Here is an 18,798-nt window from a genome sequence, read left to right on the forward strand (position 1 = left end):
TTAAAGACCAGATTTATAAAACACACAAAAGAGAGCAATATAGCAGATATAGAAATAAGCAATTTCACTCCTCTCATTGATGATAAATTATTTATATTAAGTAAAAATGTATAGTATCTTTATAAATTTTATTCTATTAAAAATAAATCTTTTTTTTTTTGTTTAAATGTACATCTAAATTCAAATAAAACACACATTTACAATGAAATATATTATTCATTTATTTTGATAAGGTACTTGGTTATAATGAAAATTAAAGAAGAAGTACACGGATATCTGAAGTTTCAGAAACACTGTCCAAATATTTAGTCTGAAACATAGGTGTATATTACATCTGCTCGTTTTCTTAAATTCTGCTTCAAATTTGGATAGAGAAACAGCATGATATGCACTTCTTACATTTTTTTTCAGCGTCATTTCAATTTTGAATGTGAAACATATTGAGTGTATTGTGTAATCTGTGTTTAAGTGACTTTGGACAATTTTTGACTTTGATTTTAATTGTGTACTTATTTTTGGATTTTTGATAGACAAATAAAATTTTAAAGGTAAGTAGTTTATAAATAATAAACATATTAATCAGAGGTGCATTTTCCTAAAATGCCAAAATCACTCATTGAGTAGCATACTTTACGTCTTACATTGCCCTCAATAAGTATAGTTTACCTTTAATTATCAAATTTTCAAATTATTGTATAAATTAATTATTTATAGTAAAAATCCATAGAAGGTAACTGTTTTAAATCGATTTTTTTAAATAAGATTTTATTGCTTTAAAACTCTTAAAAATAATAAATAAATTAACTGAAAATTAATAATTAATAGAAAAATAATTTATTAATACGAAATTTATTGTCATTTAGATCAGTAATTTGAAAGAGAAAAAGTTATTGGGAGCTGCTTTTCTCAAAAGGAAAAGAGAAAAGGAAGAGCAAGTAAAGAAAGCAATATAAGGAGATTTGGGATTTTAATGATACATTTTAACAGCAGTGATACCAAGGTTCAAGTAATGCAGAAGTCATAATGCATGTCCATAAGAATATGTACATTGCATTATGGGATAGTAAGGCAATTGATATGAAGACATTTGCCTCTATATACAAGTAGCCCAATCATGAAGTGACTTTATGCACAAACTTTGTTTGCTTACACTTGGATAAAGGATGAAACCAAGAATATAATTTCTTGGCCTCTTTAATTTGTAGTTTTTGATACCTCTTCTTCTGCCTCAAATAATGATATGTGCTCCTGACTGCATTATTTTTGGATATTTTCAATCTCCATATTGATACTTATGTAACAACATTTTGATGCAATTATTCCAGACATCGAGAATATCTTAAGATTTTCATGTCACTTTTATCCTGTTTTTCTATCAGAAAAACAGGATAAAGGTGACATGAAAAACTTAAGATATTGTTCATCACATGCATCCCTGACTCAATCAACCACAGTTTCTTTATGATTTTTATTTCCAATATGATAATCATTTTTGATTTACTCAAAACTAAACAGTGATCACTTCCTATTTCAAATCATCTATATACTCTTGTAACTTGAAGCAGTGTGTAGATAAGATGTTATTATCAATAATAAAACAGCTTTCACTCTAAGTAAATTTATATGCAGTTTTATGTTACACTACTATTACTAATAACTAGTCTACATCTCAAAAAGAAATCCAGTGTGTTCTTGATTAGCATTGTTTCTTACCTCTGAATTTTTCTAAAGCATTTCCATATATGATATAATTTTTATTTTATTTTATTTATTTATTTATTATTATAATTTTTTTTTGTCAGCTGCTCTCTGTGATGTATATTATCCTTGACAAGAAACAATTATTGAATAACTTTTAATTTATGTTGTAACATCCATTTATAAGATTTCTATACCATAAATAGTTGGGAGGTGGGAAATGAATTTCATCGCCTGGCGTGAGACCATCCGCCCTGCTTACTGAAGGTCCGAAGTGGCTTGAAAAAGTTCCATTTTTGTTTGTTTCTAGAGCACGGTTTCTAGACTATGTAAAAAATAAATTTGAAAAAAATCAAAAAATATATAAAAACTGATAAAAAATAGAAAAAAAGTAATTTTTAGCCCATCCATGGTTACAAAATGCACTATAGGTTTGCAAATAACCATTTATGGGTAGGAGCAACATTAAAAAAAAAAAGTCTTCTCAGTATGCCACAAATTTTCTACTGAAAATCTGTTAACTCCACCTAGCTGTTTGAATAACAAACTAACAAATCTAAATAAATAAATTTTTTTTTTCCATTTAATTATATTATTTATTTTCAACATGGACAACTTACTTTTTTCTTTCGCTTAAAATGTGAATTGTCTATGAATATTGGAACCTGAGTTCTTGATGCATCTGTTTCAGGTAATTCATTTGTTAGTGATTCTACATTCTCAACTTGAGATTCACACTCAGTTTTAATATCCTTAAGTCCAAGTTCATTAATCATCCTCTGAAATATATTTTGTTTTGTTTTCTCTTTAACAGTGTTATTACTGTCAGTCAGTTTTTTTGTTTCCATTTCTTTCAATTTCAATTTTCTCCTAGCCTTTTTTAATCTTCTTTTCTTTCCTACAGATAATCCACTTCCTATGTTTTCAGGATGAATGGGATTCTGTTTTTCATGATTAGCAGTATTTTCAGTCTTCTTTTTCTTACTTCTTTTTGAGTTCCTAATTAAATTATGGTAGTCATCCACATCCAAAAAACTTTCAGCTGCAAATAAAGAGATTAACAAAATGGCATTACATATACATAACAATGATATAACAATAAAACTACATTATCTTTTGATTTGTAATAAAGAAAGTAGAACAATGATTAATCATTAAACAAAAATTACTATAACACATACTTAGGGGGGGAAAAGCAGGGATATAGAGAAATAAGACTGGATTATTTAGAATTAATACTGAAAAAAAAAAAAAACGATCAAGAATAATAAAGAAAAAATCAAGGATATGAAGCAAGGCATGCATGTCTGCAAACTGTGCATTCACCATGTTACTGTTATGGAATTAAGAAAACTGATTTGAGGATAGTGTATTATGTCTTTTAATTGCATGTGTTCTTCTGGATGACTTGCTTGTTTCAGGTAATGAAAAACAGTTTCCAGAAGGAAAAACTTGTCACCTCTGTAAGAGACTGGCTAACTTTCCTTCAACTGAAGGGCCTTCATAAAGGTTCTTAAATGAAATATAAATCCAGATCCTTCAAATCAAAGAGCACTATCAATACTGAGTGTGCTAAAGAGGTTCATGTTCACCAGGTGATTTGTGTGCATATGTATTTATTCATCATCATGCGTATCAAGGATTTAGGCCTAGCATTGCCTGTTCCAGCCTTAGAGGTCATCGTTGAATCGTTTAAGAGGACATCCTGGTTTTCTTTTTCCTAATGGCTTGTACTTTAAGGCTTGTTTTGGTAATCTTTCTGTTTTCATTCTTTGAACGTGTTCCATCCATTTATGTTTATATTTTTTAACTTTTTCTATTACTGGTTCTTGGTTTAATTCTTTCATAATTTCTTCGTTTCTTTTGTGATCAAATAGGGTATACTTTGCAGTTTTTCTCATAAACTTCATTTCTACTGTTATTAATCTTTGTTTCTTTTTGTTTTATTGTCCAGATTTTGCTTCTATACATTAAGACTGATAGGGGTAATGTATTGTATAATTTTAGTCTGGTTTGTTTTTGAACTAGGTTTGGTTTTAAATATTGTTAATTACACCTGTTATTTTTAAATATTTTGCAATTTTTACATTTATATCTTTTTCATTTTCATATGCCAGCAAAGGCTGGTCGATTGGTAGAGCCTCTGCTACTAATAGCTCGCAAAAAGTTAAGCAAGTTTGAGCGCAGTCAGTAGTTGGAAGGGGCCTAATAGTTCGATGCTGTTGGCACACTCTCCCTCGATGAGTCTTTGGACTCCCTGGAGGTGTCACATAATAATAATAATATGTCATCATACATCCTAGGTAGATAAATGAATTCACCTGTTCTAAGTTCTTGTTATCAATTACTATTTTAGTTCTTGCTGGATATTGTCCTTTAAAGGTCATAGTTGTTGATTTTTCTGTTGATATTATTATTATTCCTGATACCTCCAAGGAGTCCGAAGATTCATCGCGGGAGGATACCTACAACTGTCTCAACCACTACACCGAACCTCTACTATGAATCATCTCCATCAACGCCCACCACAACTAGTATTTTTTTGTCTGTAAATTGTGTGTGTTCTGAAGGGCTGATTTGTCTGTATGAGAGATGAAAAACTCGAGTTTCCGGGAGAAAAAACCCTGCTACCTCCGTAAGAAATCGTCCAGATAAAGATTCCTCCCGTCGCGACGAGAATCGAACTTAGGCCTATTCCAATCGAAGGGCGCAATGTACTGTCGTTCTTCCAATTGCGCTATGGAGGCGCTATTATCATAAAATAATCTTTGCTATCTCATTTAGATCTAAAATAGTCTGTAAGTTATCTTCAGAATTTGTAATTATTATTTGGTTGTCGGCAAAAAGGAGTGTTTAAGTTCACTGTAGGAGAAAGTTTAATACCTTGATGTAAATTTTTATTCCATTTTATTATTATTTAAGTAAATATTAAAAAGAGTTAATGATATAATCACGTAATCACAAGAAAGATATTTATTTAACCAAATATTTCGGTCTGGAAATAGCAGACCATCGTCGGTGGTATTACAAGAACAGTTTAAAAAATATACAAGCTAGAATACTAACAATAGATCGTTGAAATTAGAACATGCCGCGTGATGTTATATCACTAAGTATGAAACGAAATATTTTGAAGTAGAAACATGATTGAATTTGCTATTAAAAAAAAAAAAAAAAAAAAAAAAAAAAAAAAAAAAAATTAATGGGTAATCTTGATTAGGCTTTCCCAGATTTTTGATATAGATATGCAGTCATTACGATTCAGGTTGGGATGATGGAGCAAGGCCTCCACGCTTTCCTTGAACAAACGTTCGAACCTATAACGGGATCTATGTAAGAGGCGCGTTTTGGACCAAAGGATGCTGTGGTCAGTTTCAATCCCGTGTTGAGCCAAACCAGACTTTTCAGGTTTATTGTGAAGAATGGATGATTGATGTTCTTGGATTCTTTTTTCAAGAGAACGTCCAGTCTGTCCAAAGTAAGAGAGATCACAGTTGCAAGGAATTTGATAAACTCCAGGAAGAGATAAAGTTGAGCGTTTGTCTTTAGGAGAAGGAAATTGAGAAGACAATTTGTTAATAGGAGAATACGTAGCTGTTAAATCATATTTCTTCAAAACAGGAATTATAAAATGTCTCATCAAAAGAGCCAAAACTAATTGTTCTACTTTTGATTATCTACAGAAAGAACTTTCTACTATCCAGCAACACATGAAACTCAATGGCTTTTCTGAAAAAAGTATTCAACGTCTTCTTACATCTTATAATCCTCCACAAAACAACAAAGATTCAATACGTCGAGTACCTATTCCTTATATCTCCGGTATTTCAGAACCTATCGCAAGAATTTTGAAGAAATATGATTTAACAGCTACGTATTCTCCTATTAACAAATTGTCTTCTCAATTTCCTTCTCCTAAAGACAAACGCTCAACTTTATCTCTTCCTGGAGTTTATCAAATTCCTTGCAACTGTGATCTCTCTTACTTTGGACAGACTGGACGTTCTCTTGAAAAAAGAATCCAAGAACATCAATCATCCATTCTTCACAATAAACCTGAAAAGTCTGGTTTGGCTCAACACGGGATTGAAACTGACCACAGCATCCTTTGGTCCAAAACGCGCCTCTTACATAGATCCCGTTATAGGTTCGAACGTTTGTTCAAGGAAAGCGTGGAGGCCTTGCTCCATCATCCCAACCTGAATCGTAATGACTGCATATCTATATCAAAAATCTGGGAAAGCCTAATCAAGATTACCCATTATTTTTTTTTTTTTTTTTTTTTTTTTTTTTTAATAGCAAATTCAATCATGTTTCTACTTCAAAATATTTCGTTTCATACTTAGTGATATAACATCACGCGGCATGTTCTAATTTCAACGATCTATTGTTAGTATTCTAGCTTGTATATTTTTTAAACTGTTCTTGTAATACCACCGACGATGGTCTGCTATTTCCAGACCGAAATATTTGGTTAAATAAATATCTTTCTTGTGATTACGTGATTATATCATTCAGTCTTATGTCGCAAGTATCCTTAAAACAACAAATTAAAAAGAGTTGCTGAGAGGGGACATCCCTGTCGGACCTCTTGGTTTATCTCTCTCGTATATGATAGCTCATGATTTAACGTTATTTGTATTTGATTATTTTCATAATACTTGTGATAGCTTTTAAGATATTATTTGGTATTTGTCTTGCTTTTAATATGCTAAATAACATGTTTCTTTAACTTTGTCAAATGCTTTTTCAAAGTCAATAAATGCAATATGTGTTTCTAAATTGTATTCTCTTATTTTCTCTATCGTTAATTTTAGGCAAAAGGCTGGGTCTATACATGATCGTCCTCTTCTAAATCCATTCTGTACTTCTAAAATAAAGTTTTCAGAATATTTCATTAGTTTGCTATTTAAGATTCTGCTATATATTTTGTAACGGAAATTTAGTATACTGATACCTCTATAGTTTTTAGGGTCATCTCTATTACCTTTTTTAAAGATAGGAATCACATTTGCTTTTTTCCATTCTATTGGGGGGGGGGAGGGGATACCAGTTGAATAAATTTTATTTAAAAATAATAAGAGTGTTTCTTTGAGTCTTGTTCTTGCATATTTATATAGTTGTAAATACAAATAATGTAGTTATTATTTTTATATTCATTTATTTTTTGTAAGAGTAAAATCCTGAGTTTTGGAGAACAAAAGTCCTCCCACCTCCATGAAGGAGAAAAATATTAAAGAGAAACATGTTTCAGTCTAGGGAAATTAACAGACAGGATTTGAAACTAGAATTTTTCTTTATGTGAAGACATAACAGATATTACTACAATCAGGAGAGTAGTGAAAAGTAAAGATAAAATAAGTATCCGTGTGGAAGCTTAAGTGCTGTGAAGAATTCATGTTGGAGGTTTAATGGAATATAATCAGCACTGAGAAAGGATTAAAAACAATTTTAACACTTCCAATATTTCATGTCCGTCACAGAGGGATTACAAAAAAATCTTCTGTAACAACACACACACACAAATATAATACAATAGTAAGTGAAACTAAAGTCCTATCTAGGTGGTGCACCCTCTATGGGCATTTGCAGGTGGCCTAGGATGTAAAGGGGGATCTCTGATAATTAATGTATCCCAAATTTTGGGAAGTTTAATGCAACCGTATTTGTTTAAATTTGGTTGATTCCTGAGTGCAGAAGCAGTAAATTCATAGTAAATTCAAAAAAGAAACACTTTTCTTTGAATCTACATCTGCACTCAGGAATCAACCGAATTTAAACAAATAAGATTCCATTAAACTTCACAAAATTTGGGAAACATTAATTATCAGAGATCCCTCTTTACATCCTAGGCCACCTGCAAATGCCCAGAGAGGGGGCACCACCTAGATAGGACTTTAGTTTCACTTACTACTGTATTATATTTGTGTGTGTGTGTGTGTGTGTGTGTGTGTGTGTTGTTACAAAAGGTTTTACTGTAATCCCTGAAGATGTCTCTGTGACCGAGATGAAATATTGGAAGTATTAAAATTGTTTTTAATCCTTTCTCAGTGCTGATAATATTCCATTAAATATATACTAAATACTCCAATATGAATTCTTCACAGCACTTAAGCTTCCACACGGATACTAAAACATGAATAAAGTAAGTAATTTTTCTAATGCATAATTCAAATGTCTGATCTGATTGCATTAAGAACAAGACTATTACACAGACTTGTCATCTGAGTTTTAAGCATAAAACGGAGAGGGGGGTGATTTGGATAAAACTAATGTGTCCCATTCACATCATACAATTATAATGTTTTGAACAGATTTTCTCTTGGTACCTCGTCATATGCCCTTGCCAGATGTACAAAAATTAAATACAGTTCCTTTTATTTGTTTTATAGTGAAAACAAACTGACAATCTCTATTTGGTCTGATTCTAAGATTGTTTTATTCCATTCTTCAAAGATGGGCAGTATGAGACTATTTCAATCATCCAGAATTCTAACCATGCCTTCTGAATTATGCAGTGTAGCCACTGTAATTTATACCTACATATTAAGCATATCTGTTTTGAATATTATCTACTCAAGCTGCCTTTCTAATTTTTTTTTTTGGTGGTTTATTTTCAATCTCAAGTATTATTAATATGATATCCAAAGAATTAAATGATTAATTATTAATCAAAGTACTGACTGATTAATTACTAATCAAAGTATTAATTCATTATACACATTCAAAAGGATGTGTGCTTTGTATTATGGAATAATAAGGTAGCTAATGTGAAGACATTAGCCTCTATGTACAAGTAGCCTAGTTGTGAAGAAACTTCAGATGCAAACTTTGTTTGCTTACACTTGGATAATGGATTAAACAAGAATATTTCTTGGCATTTTTAGTTTAATTTATAACCAAGTGAAAACATTTTCATCGAAGTATTAATGTACTATAAATTTACAGCCTGTTGTGGTTAGTATTGACATAGACTAAGCCATCACATACCATCAAGCAGACATCTGTTCAGACTACCCCTTTCCTGAAGAAAGGCAAAATTTCTGGGGTTTGGCAAGAATCCTTCTCACCATACTATGAGACAAACACTAATCTGTTGAAAGGCACTATAAATGTTCCTAGTTGACACATTTATAATTATCCTAGATGGACTCCAACATCAGTCTTTCAATGGCTGATCTTTAGAGTGAAAGATTTCTATCACTATGAAATTTTATGTTAGAATTTCCTCGGACAAAATATGCAGAATAGAAGTATTGACAACGTGCTACCAACAGTGTCAAGAGGGAATCTAAATAAGAATGAGGCTTTTCTCCAGTCATTCTGTGAGAAAGAAAAGTGGAGGAAGGAAGCGAGGGAGAGGTCTTTGTCCAGCAGTGGGAAGTAAAGACCAGGCTGTCAACAGCAGCGACGTCCGAAGCATTTCACAGTCAATCGCTTTATTTCACACAATGTTCCGTATGACACGTTGTAAGCAAATATTAATCCCACCCTACAAATTCTCTGTTTTGTCATGAACGACATCGGACATTAATCATGTGATGTTTCTGCCAAAAATTGGCATCTTTACACTAATATCTTACATAACTAAATGTGGCATTATTAACCATTAAAGTGATAAACAGATTTAATAACAAAAATACCATATGCATTTAACCGTTCAATGATCTCAGTCTCATTTGCCATTATTAAAAACACTACAAGATGAAAACTAGTTACATCAACAACTTAGTTGGCAGCCGCAATTCACAACGTGCTCTCATTTCGAGCGCCCCCTACTAGGAAATTTCATTATAACTTAAATAATATCCAGCCAAGCAGGCTTAAAGAAATCTCAAAGAGTTCTTTCCTCAGGGGTCAAATAAGAGGAAGAATGACTATGGGAAATTAACCTTACTGAGCCGTTCACTTCGACCTAGTAAACAATTTCATTGTAACTAACGTAATATATAATAACTTAATATAAGGCCTTGATATGCCAGCATCTGGATTACTGTGCTCAAGTCTAGTCTCCTCGGTGAGAGACCAGTGGAGAGAATTCAGAACCAAGTGACCAACATGGTAAATAGTCTGTGGAATGTTCCCTATGAAGATAGATTAAAGGTGTGTGGGGATTGCAGAAGTTGGTTGATAGGAGAAAAAGAGGGGATATGATAGATATACTTAGGTTGCTTAAAGGGTTTTATAGGCTAGATGCAGAAGAAATGTTTCAGCATTTGGCTAGAGGGACCAGAACAAGGGGTCATCCCTGGAAGTTGAATAAAGGTATGGTTAGTAGAGGTGTGAGGAATAGATTTTTTGCTTGGAGAGTTGTGAATGAGTGGAATGGTTTGCTAAATTCATTGCCAGTGCTTTGTCTGTTAATGGGTCCAAGGAGAGGTCTGATAGATTATGTAGATAGATTGGGTCTCCTGAAATGAGTCTTTGGACTCCATGGAGGTGCCCGTATAATAATAATAATAATAATAATAATAATAATAATAATAATAATAATAATAATAATAATAATAATAATAATATCTAGCCAAGCAGAACAAACGAATTCCCAAAGAGTTCTTTCGTTATGTGGCAAGAGGAAGAATGACTATGGAACATTAACCTTAATGTGTGCTGATGGTGAAGAGGTGACAGAAGCAGATAAAATAGTTACAGAGTGAGCATTTTGCAAGGGCATAGTTGACGAAGCTGTTCAATCTAAGTCTCTGGCATGGTTCCAAAAGAGTGGAAAGAGGGAAAGATGCTACCATTCCATAGAAGTTGCACCAAGACAGAGGTTAGCAAACTACAGACCAATTAATATAACAGGAGTGGTTGTTAAAGTAATGGAAAAGTTGGTGAAAGGTAAAATGCAACAATGGGGGGGGGATGGAGATGCGATACTTTATAGTGGGCAGCATGGCTTTATAAAGAGTAGGTCCTGTCTTCGTAACTTATTCATATTTTATAATAACGTGACAACAGAATTGGATAAGGGTAATGCCTATACCATGATACTGCTTGACTTTGCCAAAGTATTTGCAGAATACCACATGGAAAACTATTACAAAAGCTGAAGCAAATGGGAATGGTTATGAGGCAAGTAGCATGGATATATATCAATGCCATAGGGAAAGCTTTACGAGAGGATATGCAGTTGTTTAGCAATGATGCAAAGCAATGGCTGATAAAGGCGATGTAGATATCCTGCATGATATTTAAATAAATTGGCATTAACAATATATTATTATTATGGGCAAAAGGATAATAACAATAAATGATTATAATGGGCAAAAGGATAATGATTGTCAATATAATATTGCAAAATGTAACGTAAAAACTTTTAAACTAGTTTGGGTTTAAAAGATTGTATATGGTGTATCATATATTGATGGTACTGGATTACAAGAAATTATTGAGGCTAAAGAATTAGGGATAATGGTAGACAAAGAGTTGAAGTTCAGTGAGAATATTGCAGAAGTTAGCAAAATAGCACAAAGGATTGCTTGGATGCTGAACAAACACATTAACAACTAAAGGTAGAGAAGTTATTATAAGTCTATGATTCGACCACATGTTGACCACTGCACACAGATTTGGCTACCTGGGCTTCTTGGTGACCAGGAGGTGGTAGAGAAGATTCAGAGATGAGTGACCAAGATAATAACATGTCTGTGGATACTCTGTATGAGGATAGGTTGAAGGTTTGTGGGATACAGAGTATAGTTGAGAGGCAGAAAAGCAGGGACATAATAGAAACTTTTAAGATATTTAAAGGGTTATATAAAATTGATGAAAGTGAAAGTTTTCATATATGACAAATAGTCAGAGAACTTGAGGCCATCCATGAAAGGTGTGTAAGAGTGTGGTTAGTAGGATGTGCAGACCAGATAGTTTGCATGGAGAGTTATGAGTGAGTGAAATGAATTGCTAGAATTGACTGTGAGTTACCTGCCGGTGAATAGAATTTAAGAATTGATTCAAATGGTTCTCCTGACTCCATCAACATGGGGTAAAATAATAATAATAATAATAATAATAATAATAATAATATCATCCAGGTGAAGTTACTGCTGTGACATATGTGACAAAGACTGATGTGAATAGAGATGGTGGATAAATCGGCAGGATATTGCAGAATCTCAATTTAGTACAACCAAATAAGATGGGATGGAATATCAGATTGAAGGTGAGTACTTAGCCGAACTCATACGGAGGTAGCACGGTTTTTCTTCCAGAAACTCAGGTTTTTTATCCCACACACAGACAAATCGGCCTTGAGGTCACATGCAATTTACAGAGAAAAATGATAGTGGTGATGGTGGTGAGCAGTAGATGGTGTTGGTGTAGAAAATGAATGTAGTTGCGGTTCGCTGTAGTTGATGGATTAAGTGGTGGAGACGTAGAGATATAGAGTAGATGCCTCTTCGATGAGTCCTTGTAAAGATCCATAACATATAAAAAAATATATACAACTTGAAATCAATCTGCAGGCTCATCATCACACCAGAGCCACTCCAGAAAAGGGCATCTTTTGGGCAATGCCACAGGTGCGAATGTTTGGCCAGGGCCAGAAAATGTGTAAAGCTGAGTTTAAATGTCTGAAATGTGGGGATAGCTACCCAACCAATATCTGTACAAAGCCGAAAACCACCCCAGCTAAATGTGCCAACTGCAGTGGCCCTTATCAAGCCAACTATAAGGCATGTATTCAACACCTGAAGAACAGATGGTTGGAGACAGCTAAACAGTCTTCCTCCTCTAGAACACGAATACCAGAGGCCCCTGCACCACAGCCGGAGGCTCAGCGGCCACAATCAGAAGCCTTCAAGAACAGAGTATACCAAAGGCAAACAAGAAGTTATGCAGATGTGGCCCATTCAAACATGTCAACACCAGAATAGAATCAGCAAACAGCACCTACAAATCTGACTGCTGTTATTACTGCCTCTCTAGCAAACATGCCACAAGACTTCAGCATGTCAAACCCTTCAACAAGCTCCACTAAAAGATTCCTCTGCGAAACACACGCCATCCTCACAGCACTTATAGATGAATAAAAACAAACTAATTCCAGCCTCTCTTTAGATCGTTGCATGGAATGCAAATGGCCTCAGAAACAAAATTTTAGAGCTCCAAGACTTTACTCATAGAAGCCTGGCTAGCGAAGTGGTTAGCTTATCTGCTCTCCAGCCAAAAGGCTGCGGGTTCGAATCCCGCCGTGGGCATGGATGTTTGAGATTGTCTGTGGAAATGCAGTGGTGCTGGTGGTTGATGATAGATGGCGTTGGTGTTGTTGTGTTTATTTGGTGGAGACAGAGTTGTAGAGCAGGTGCTCTCTCTCGATGAGTCTCTGGACTCCCTGGAGGTGTCAAGTAATAATAATAATAATAATAATATCAGCTAGACGTTATTCCAATAAGCGAGACGCATCTAAGACCCTCGGACACCTCCAAAATAAGAGGATATCTCATATACAGAAACAACAGGCTGAGCTATAGAGGCGGCGGCACTGCCATCTTCATTAAAAATTATATCAAACGCCATTCTGTAAAAACCTTCCAACACTGAACTTGAGGTCACAAGTGTGGAGGTATTCACTAGCTCGGCTGGCAGACTGAAAATCTACTCAGCAGCCAGATGTTATACAGAACCTTAAAAACTCTACTTTGCACTCTGATCTAAATGCCATCTTAGGAGATGGAGAGTCCATCATTATTGGTGGAGACTTAAACACCCAGCCTGGAATTGTAGAACCACCAACAAGAATGGCTGCATCATTTCCAACTACATAGGATAAATCTATGCTGTTGTGGCAGGCAGGCCCGTTTCTACATTTTGCGGGGCACTGTGCGAAATGGAAAAGCGGGGCCCCTGAAAGTTAATAACATTTATGGAAATTTTAAATGGAAGAATATCTTGTTAATTAATTAATTAAATCAAATATAATAAATATTTATGCACATAAATAAAAAAGTATGCTCTTTAGCATCAATTTAAGTAAAGGGAAAAAATTAGTCAAAAAAAAAAACGTGTTTGTATACATGACATATTATTTTATTATGTAAGTACACATTATTATAAATATGCCAAATCAATCATTTATTTAATAATATAAATAATAATATAAAAATATGAAAAAAAATATCCATTTTTACTATAAAGAATGAAATATATCTATAACAACTTATAAGATTTAAAAGAAATCTTTATACATTAAATTTTATTTAACTTAATGTGCTTATCAATAAAATCATTTTAACGCTATCGAAATTCAAATTTTTTTGCAATTTTATGCTCTATAGATATTATTGCCAGGGACGACAAACGTTCTTGAGACATAGAAGATCGCAAATAGGTTTTTATTAATTTTAATTTGGAAAATGATCTTTCTGCTGATGCGACCGTAACTGGACTGGTCAATAATATTTTTAAAAAAATCAATTTTAAATGTCATAGTAATATTTAGATAAACATCCGACAAATTATTTGCAATTATGAATTTTAAAATATTAATGGATGCATTTTCAGGAACGATATTTCTAAAAATAATTAATTCATTGCAAAATTCAGATTCATCAATATCTGTATTTAATTTTTGATACAGCTGTTTGCAGCAAAATTTTAATTCATTTTTCGTCATTTTTCTTATTAATTTCATACGTGCCTGTGTAGCTCAGTGGATGTGGTGTTGCACACAATGGCACTTGACCGCACGAAGAAAGACTTCTTGGTTTGGAATCTAGTCGGCGACTAGAAGAAATATTTCTAAGCCTTTTTCGACTGGTTCCCGAGTTAGTGGATCTCTGGCACGGGCAAGCTGGTTTTTTCACCCAGAAACTCGGTTTTATCTTCCCGTAAACTCAAGAAAATCGAACCCACATTATTTCAGACATTAAATATAGGGTTAGGGAACACGAGATAGCGGCACTTGTTGAGCCGTCTCTCTTCACTGCATGCAACTTAATTAGTAATAACCTTGGGCCAAGAAAACTCAAGAAAATCGAACCCACATTATTTCAGACATTAAATACGAGTATTAGGGTTAGGGAACACGAGATAGCGGCACTTGTTGAGCCGTCTCTCTTCACTGCGTGCAACTTAATTAGTAATAACCTTGGGCCAGCTATCTCTGATTGGTACCAGTGGAGATTGAACTTCCGACTCACCCTGCAAAAGTTAGATAGGGCTAAAACGACTTCGCCTACTCCCTATACTGGAATAAAAAGGCGTCAACTAATTTATTTTGATCATAAAGAAATCCAAATGATTTTTCGTGAATTTCATACAATTCAAATCATTTTTTGATAGATTGTAAAGCAGTATCTAAAATTACAAAAAAGAAATTTATCCTAAAATTATCTTTGTTATCACCTATATGTGATTCATCAGGCGTTTCATAATCAAAAAATACTTTTCTTCGGAGTACTCGGCTTTCTTTAAATTTAATTTCTATTTCTATTAGATTTGACAGTTCTTTAGCAATCTCAAAACAGCTTTGAAATCCTGATATTCTCTGCTCTTCAAAGTACTGCACTAACTCTTGCTAAATCTATGAGAATTTTTGCATTTTGTAATACTTTACTTACTAAATTAACTTTTGACAAAAGCTCTTACAAAATTACAAGACTTAGTATCTATTTGTTCATATATTGAAACCACTTCTACTTTGATAGTATTATCTGATGTAGTTCTAAATACTTCTTTTAGGGCATTTAAAATTTCTGGAATTTGAAAACGTACAGCACTAACTGATTCTATTCTACATTCCCATCTTGTAGCACATAACGGTTTTGGAGTTAATTGTTTATTAAATGACATATTAAAGAAATTTAATATGTCACGTTGGGACATATTAAATTTCTTTAATATGTCCCAATGTAAAGTTGAGGCAGCAAATAATGTATACATTTTTTGTATAACATTAAATCAATTTATTGCTATAATTGATGATTTTGCAATATCCCCTAAAATCAAAAATTTAAATATGACATGCGCAAGGAGTATAAAATGCCTTTTCATTTTCATTTAAAATGTAAGCACGGACTCCCTTATATACTCCTTTCATATTCGCTCCGTTATCATACACTTGCCCTCTACAATCTGACAATTTAAGAGTTAATTTATTCAAAAGTGATTTTATATTTTCATGTATATCTTTTCCAGTAGTGTCATATTAGTTGTTAAAAACGTCAAGAAGTATTCACGATTTTAAATATCAGCTTCAAATATATGAAAAAATCTAAAAATTTCTGAAATTTGCTTCTGATTACTATCATCAGGAGTACAATCGAGAATTATTGAATAGTTCTTTGCCTGTCGTATCATATTTACAATATTTTGTTGAATTAAGGTTCCCATATCAACAATTAATTCATTTTGCACAATGGGTGATAGATACGAATTTTGTTTCTTGCCTATAATTTGTTTTTCCGAACATCACATTAAATGATCTCTTAAAAGTGGATCAAATTCTGCAATTAATTCTATGATTCCAAAAAATTACCATTATGGGCTGTGTACAAAGTATCAAAATTATCTCTGAAAGCTAAATTATGTTCGGATAAATAAAGAATTGCTGCTACTATTCGTCATAAAACATTTCTTAACCGTTCTGCTTCAAATTTGGTGATATCTTGATTTGCCTGATCAATTGTATTGTGAGTTTTTAAATTACATTCCATTTGTGTCCATGAATACATCCATATCATGTGCACTGGACTTCGTTCGTGCAACTTTAATCTTGCACTTACATGTCGCCAGTCAGAAAAGTCATTATTAGATAAAAAAATTATCATCAGAAGAAAAGAATTTGCAACAAAAACAAAAAATAGAGTTGGCAGAGTTAGAATATACAAGTCATCTTCTGTTTTTTCTCTCCGTTTGCAATTGTCCTAACATAGTGAGCTGTGAAAAAACACCTCTTGTTGTCATCTTTTGGAAAATCATTTTCAGTCGGAGGAGACGGTGGACCACGTTGTTCAATTTGTGTTAGTGTTGCGTTGTTCAAAATTTTGGGCCATGTTGCTGATCATCAATGGTAAATAGTTCACCTTTCTCTGGTGTCTCAGTTTTAGGATCTTCAATACTCATTGTTTAACTAAACGCGCATGTTCTCCGCTTCCTTTGAGTATTTCAGAACTCTTATTATTAATTAATGTTGAAGTCGAAGAACTGTTTGTACTTATTTCAGAACTCCCATTATCAACTGATATATCTGAACAAATATATGTGTTCAACTTCATGAATTTATACAGTGAATTTCTTTGACGTTCCTCAGCGACTTCTTTTTCTTGTTTTCGCTTTCGTTTTTCATGCCCACTTGGGTATTTTCAAAAAAGAAATCAGCTAACGCCTTTTATTCCCTTACAGTGAGTAGGCGAGACCTTTTACCCCATCTAGCTTTTGGAGACTGAGTGGGCAGTTCAATCTGCACCGGTAGCTAATCAGAGATATCTGGCCCATGTCTATCACTAATTATAGCAGCCACCGATGAAGAGGCTGGCAGACAAGTGCTGCCATCTCTTGGTACCTAACCCTCTCAAGATATGTTACTGTCTGAAATAATGTGGGTACTACGGTCGATTTTCTTGAGTTTACGGGACGAAAGACCCGAGTTTCCAGGTTGAAAAATATAATAATCCCTCTCTCACGACTAGTCATACTCTAGAATTAAATACGATACATTTAATTATAAAATAAGTTAATAAATTAAAACAAAATTGCTTACCTGATAAATAAAATATATATAACATAGATCATATTAGAAAATAAATAAATCTAACATAGATTGATAACTGCTATTGAAGAAAAATTCTGATGTCGGATAAGCTAAAACCAGTTTACAAAATATATTTTTTAAGATGTTTTGCAAGTAATGTCACAAAAAAATGGCCATGGCAGTATGTGTATATACTTACTTGTTAATAAAATCATAAACTAAAATAAAAAAAAACTCCTTAAAATTATTAAAAACACCTGTTTTAAAATGCACTTTTCTCTATTTAACGGTAAGTTGTACGATATTATTATATATCTTAGAGTAGTTTCAAATACTGCCGCTCTAGCGCTACGATCTTATTTCGCTTACTATAACAACAATAGTTTGTTGTAAAATTATATACATATATTTTTCTATAAAATAATATTTTTATATAATGATTAAAATATTAATTTATATAATAATTAAAAAAATTATTTGATTTTCTTTTTCAATTTTTTGCGCTTTGCGGGGCCCTGTTCCACAGGACAGTTTGCACACCCTGAATATGGCCTTGGTGACAGGCCGCACCGAGCTAAGTCATCTCAGTACGTTTGGCACTCATGACATTCTGGATATAGCTATCCTGCAAAATATTAAACTACAGTGCAGCCTAAAATCATTGAACGAGTTGTCATCTGATCATAACCCAATTCTGCTCCAGGTGGGAAAACAAGAATAAGTGTCTCCTCCTGCTCACTGATTTTCATCGTGGGAAAAATTGTCAAACGTACTACGGGATTACATTAGACCTGTTCCTCATATACGTTCAAAAGAAGATCTTGAAACCGCAGTCACAAGCCTCATTCAACACATTAACTACGCTATAATGGCAGCTACCTCCAACAAATCTTCCCCCAAGCCTGGTCGTCTGCCTGAAGATATTAAGAACTTGATGAGGGGAAAAAAAAGCACGGAAAAGTTTCACAATACCCGTGCACCACAAGACAAAACAGTTCTTAACAGATTAAATGGGGCAGTGAGAGATACACTCAAGGCTTACATAGTTCGACTATGGGAAGAAAAGTTAACGTTTATCTCACTTACCGATCCTCTATCTGGGGACTACTGAGGAATATCAGAATCAAAGGCTTCTTCTCCCTATACTTTCTGGCCAGGGCATTGTTCACACAGACGTAGAAAAGGCAGAAGCCATAGCAAAAAATTTAGAAGAGCAGTGCAAACCTTCATATGAAAACCAAGACTACAATCACTTGTATAAAATTCACAGACAGGTCAGACACTCGTTAAAAACTCCGACGGTGCTGACCATATTGCACCCCCATCACCTGCTGAAATATATGATATCATGAAGAATTTTAAAGAACAAAAAAGCTCCTGTTCCAGATGGCATCACAAATAAA

The 18,798-nt window shown here is 33.5% G+C and overlaps 1 protein-coding gene across 2 annotated transcripts in view; it reads right to left on the reverse strand.

Annotated features, from left to right (window-relative positions):
• Positions 1-9,441, reverse strand: part of LOC150098423 (40S small subunit processome assembly factor 1) — a 71,749-nt gene extending 62,308 nt beyond the window's left edge. The window contains exons 1-2 of one of the 2 annotated variants that reach the window (XM_090405543.1): positions 9,342-9,441; positions 2,319-2,740 (exon numbers count right to left, since the gene is read on the reverse strand). In XM_090405543.1, the coding sequence (XP_090261669.1) occupies positions 2,319-2,740; positions 9,342-9,384 (465 nt within the window). In that variant the 5' untranslated portion in view covers positions 9,385-9,441. Of the gene's footprint in view, positions 1-2,318; positions 2,741-8,688 lie in introns of both variants that reach the window. The other variant, XM_090405544.1, reaches the window with a different exon arrangement.
• Between the last annotated feature and the right edge of the window lie 9,357 nt (positions 9,442-18,798).

This window comes from Typopeltis vanoorti, chromosome 15 (assembly GCF_054136105.1).
Source record: "Typopeltis vanoorti isolate ZY-2024b chromosome 15, IOZ_Tvanoo_1.0, whole genome shotgun sequence".
In the NCBI taxonomy this organism is placed as follows: Eukaryota; Metazoa; Arthropoda; class Arachnida; order Uropygi; family Thelyphonidae; genus Typopeltis; species Typopeltis vanoorti.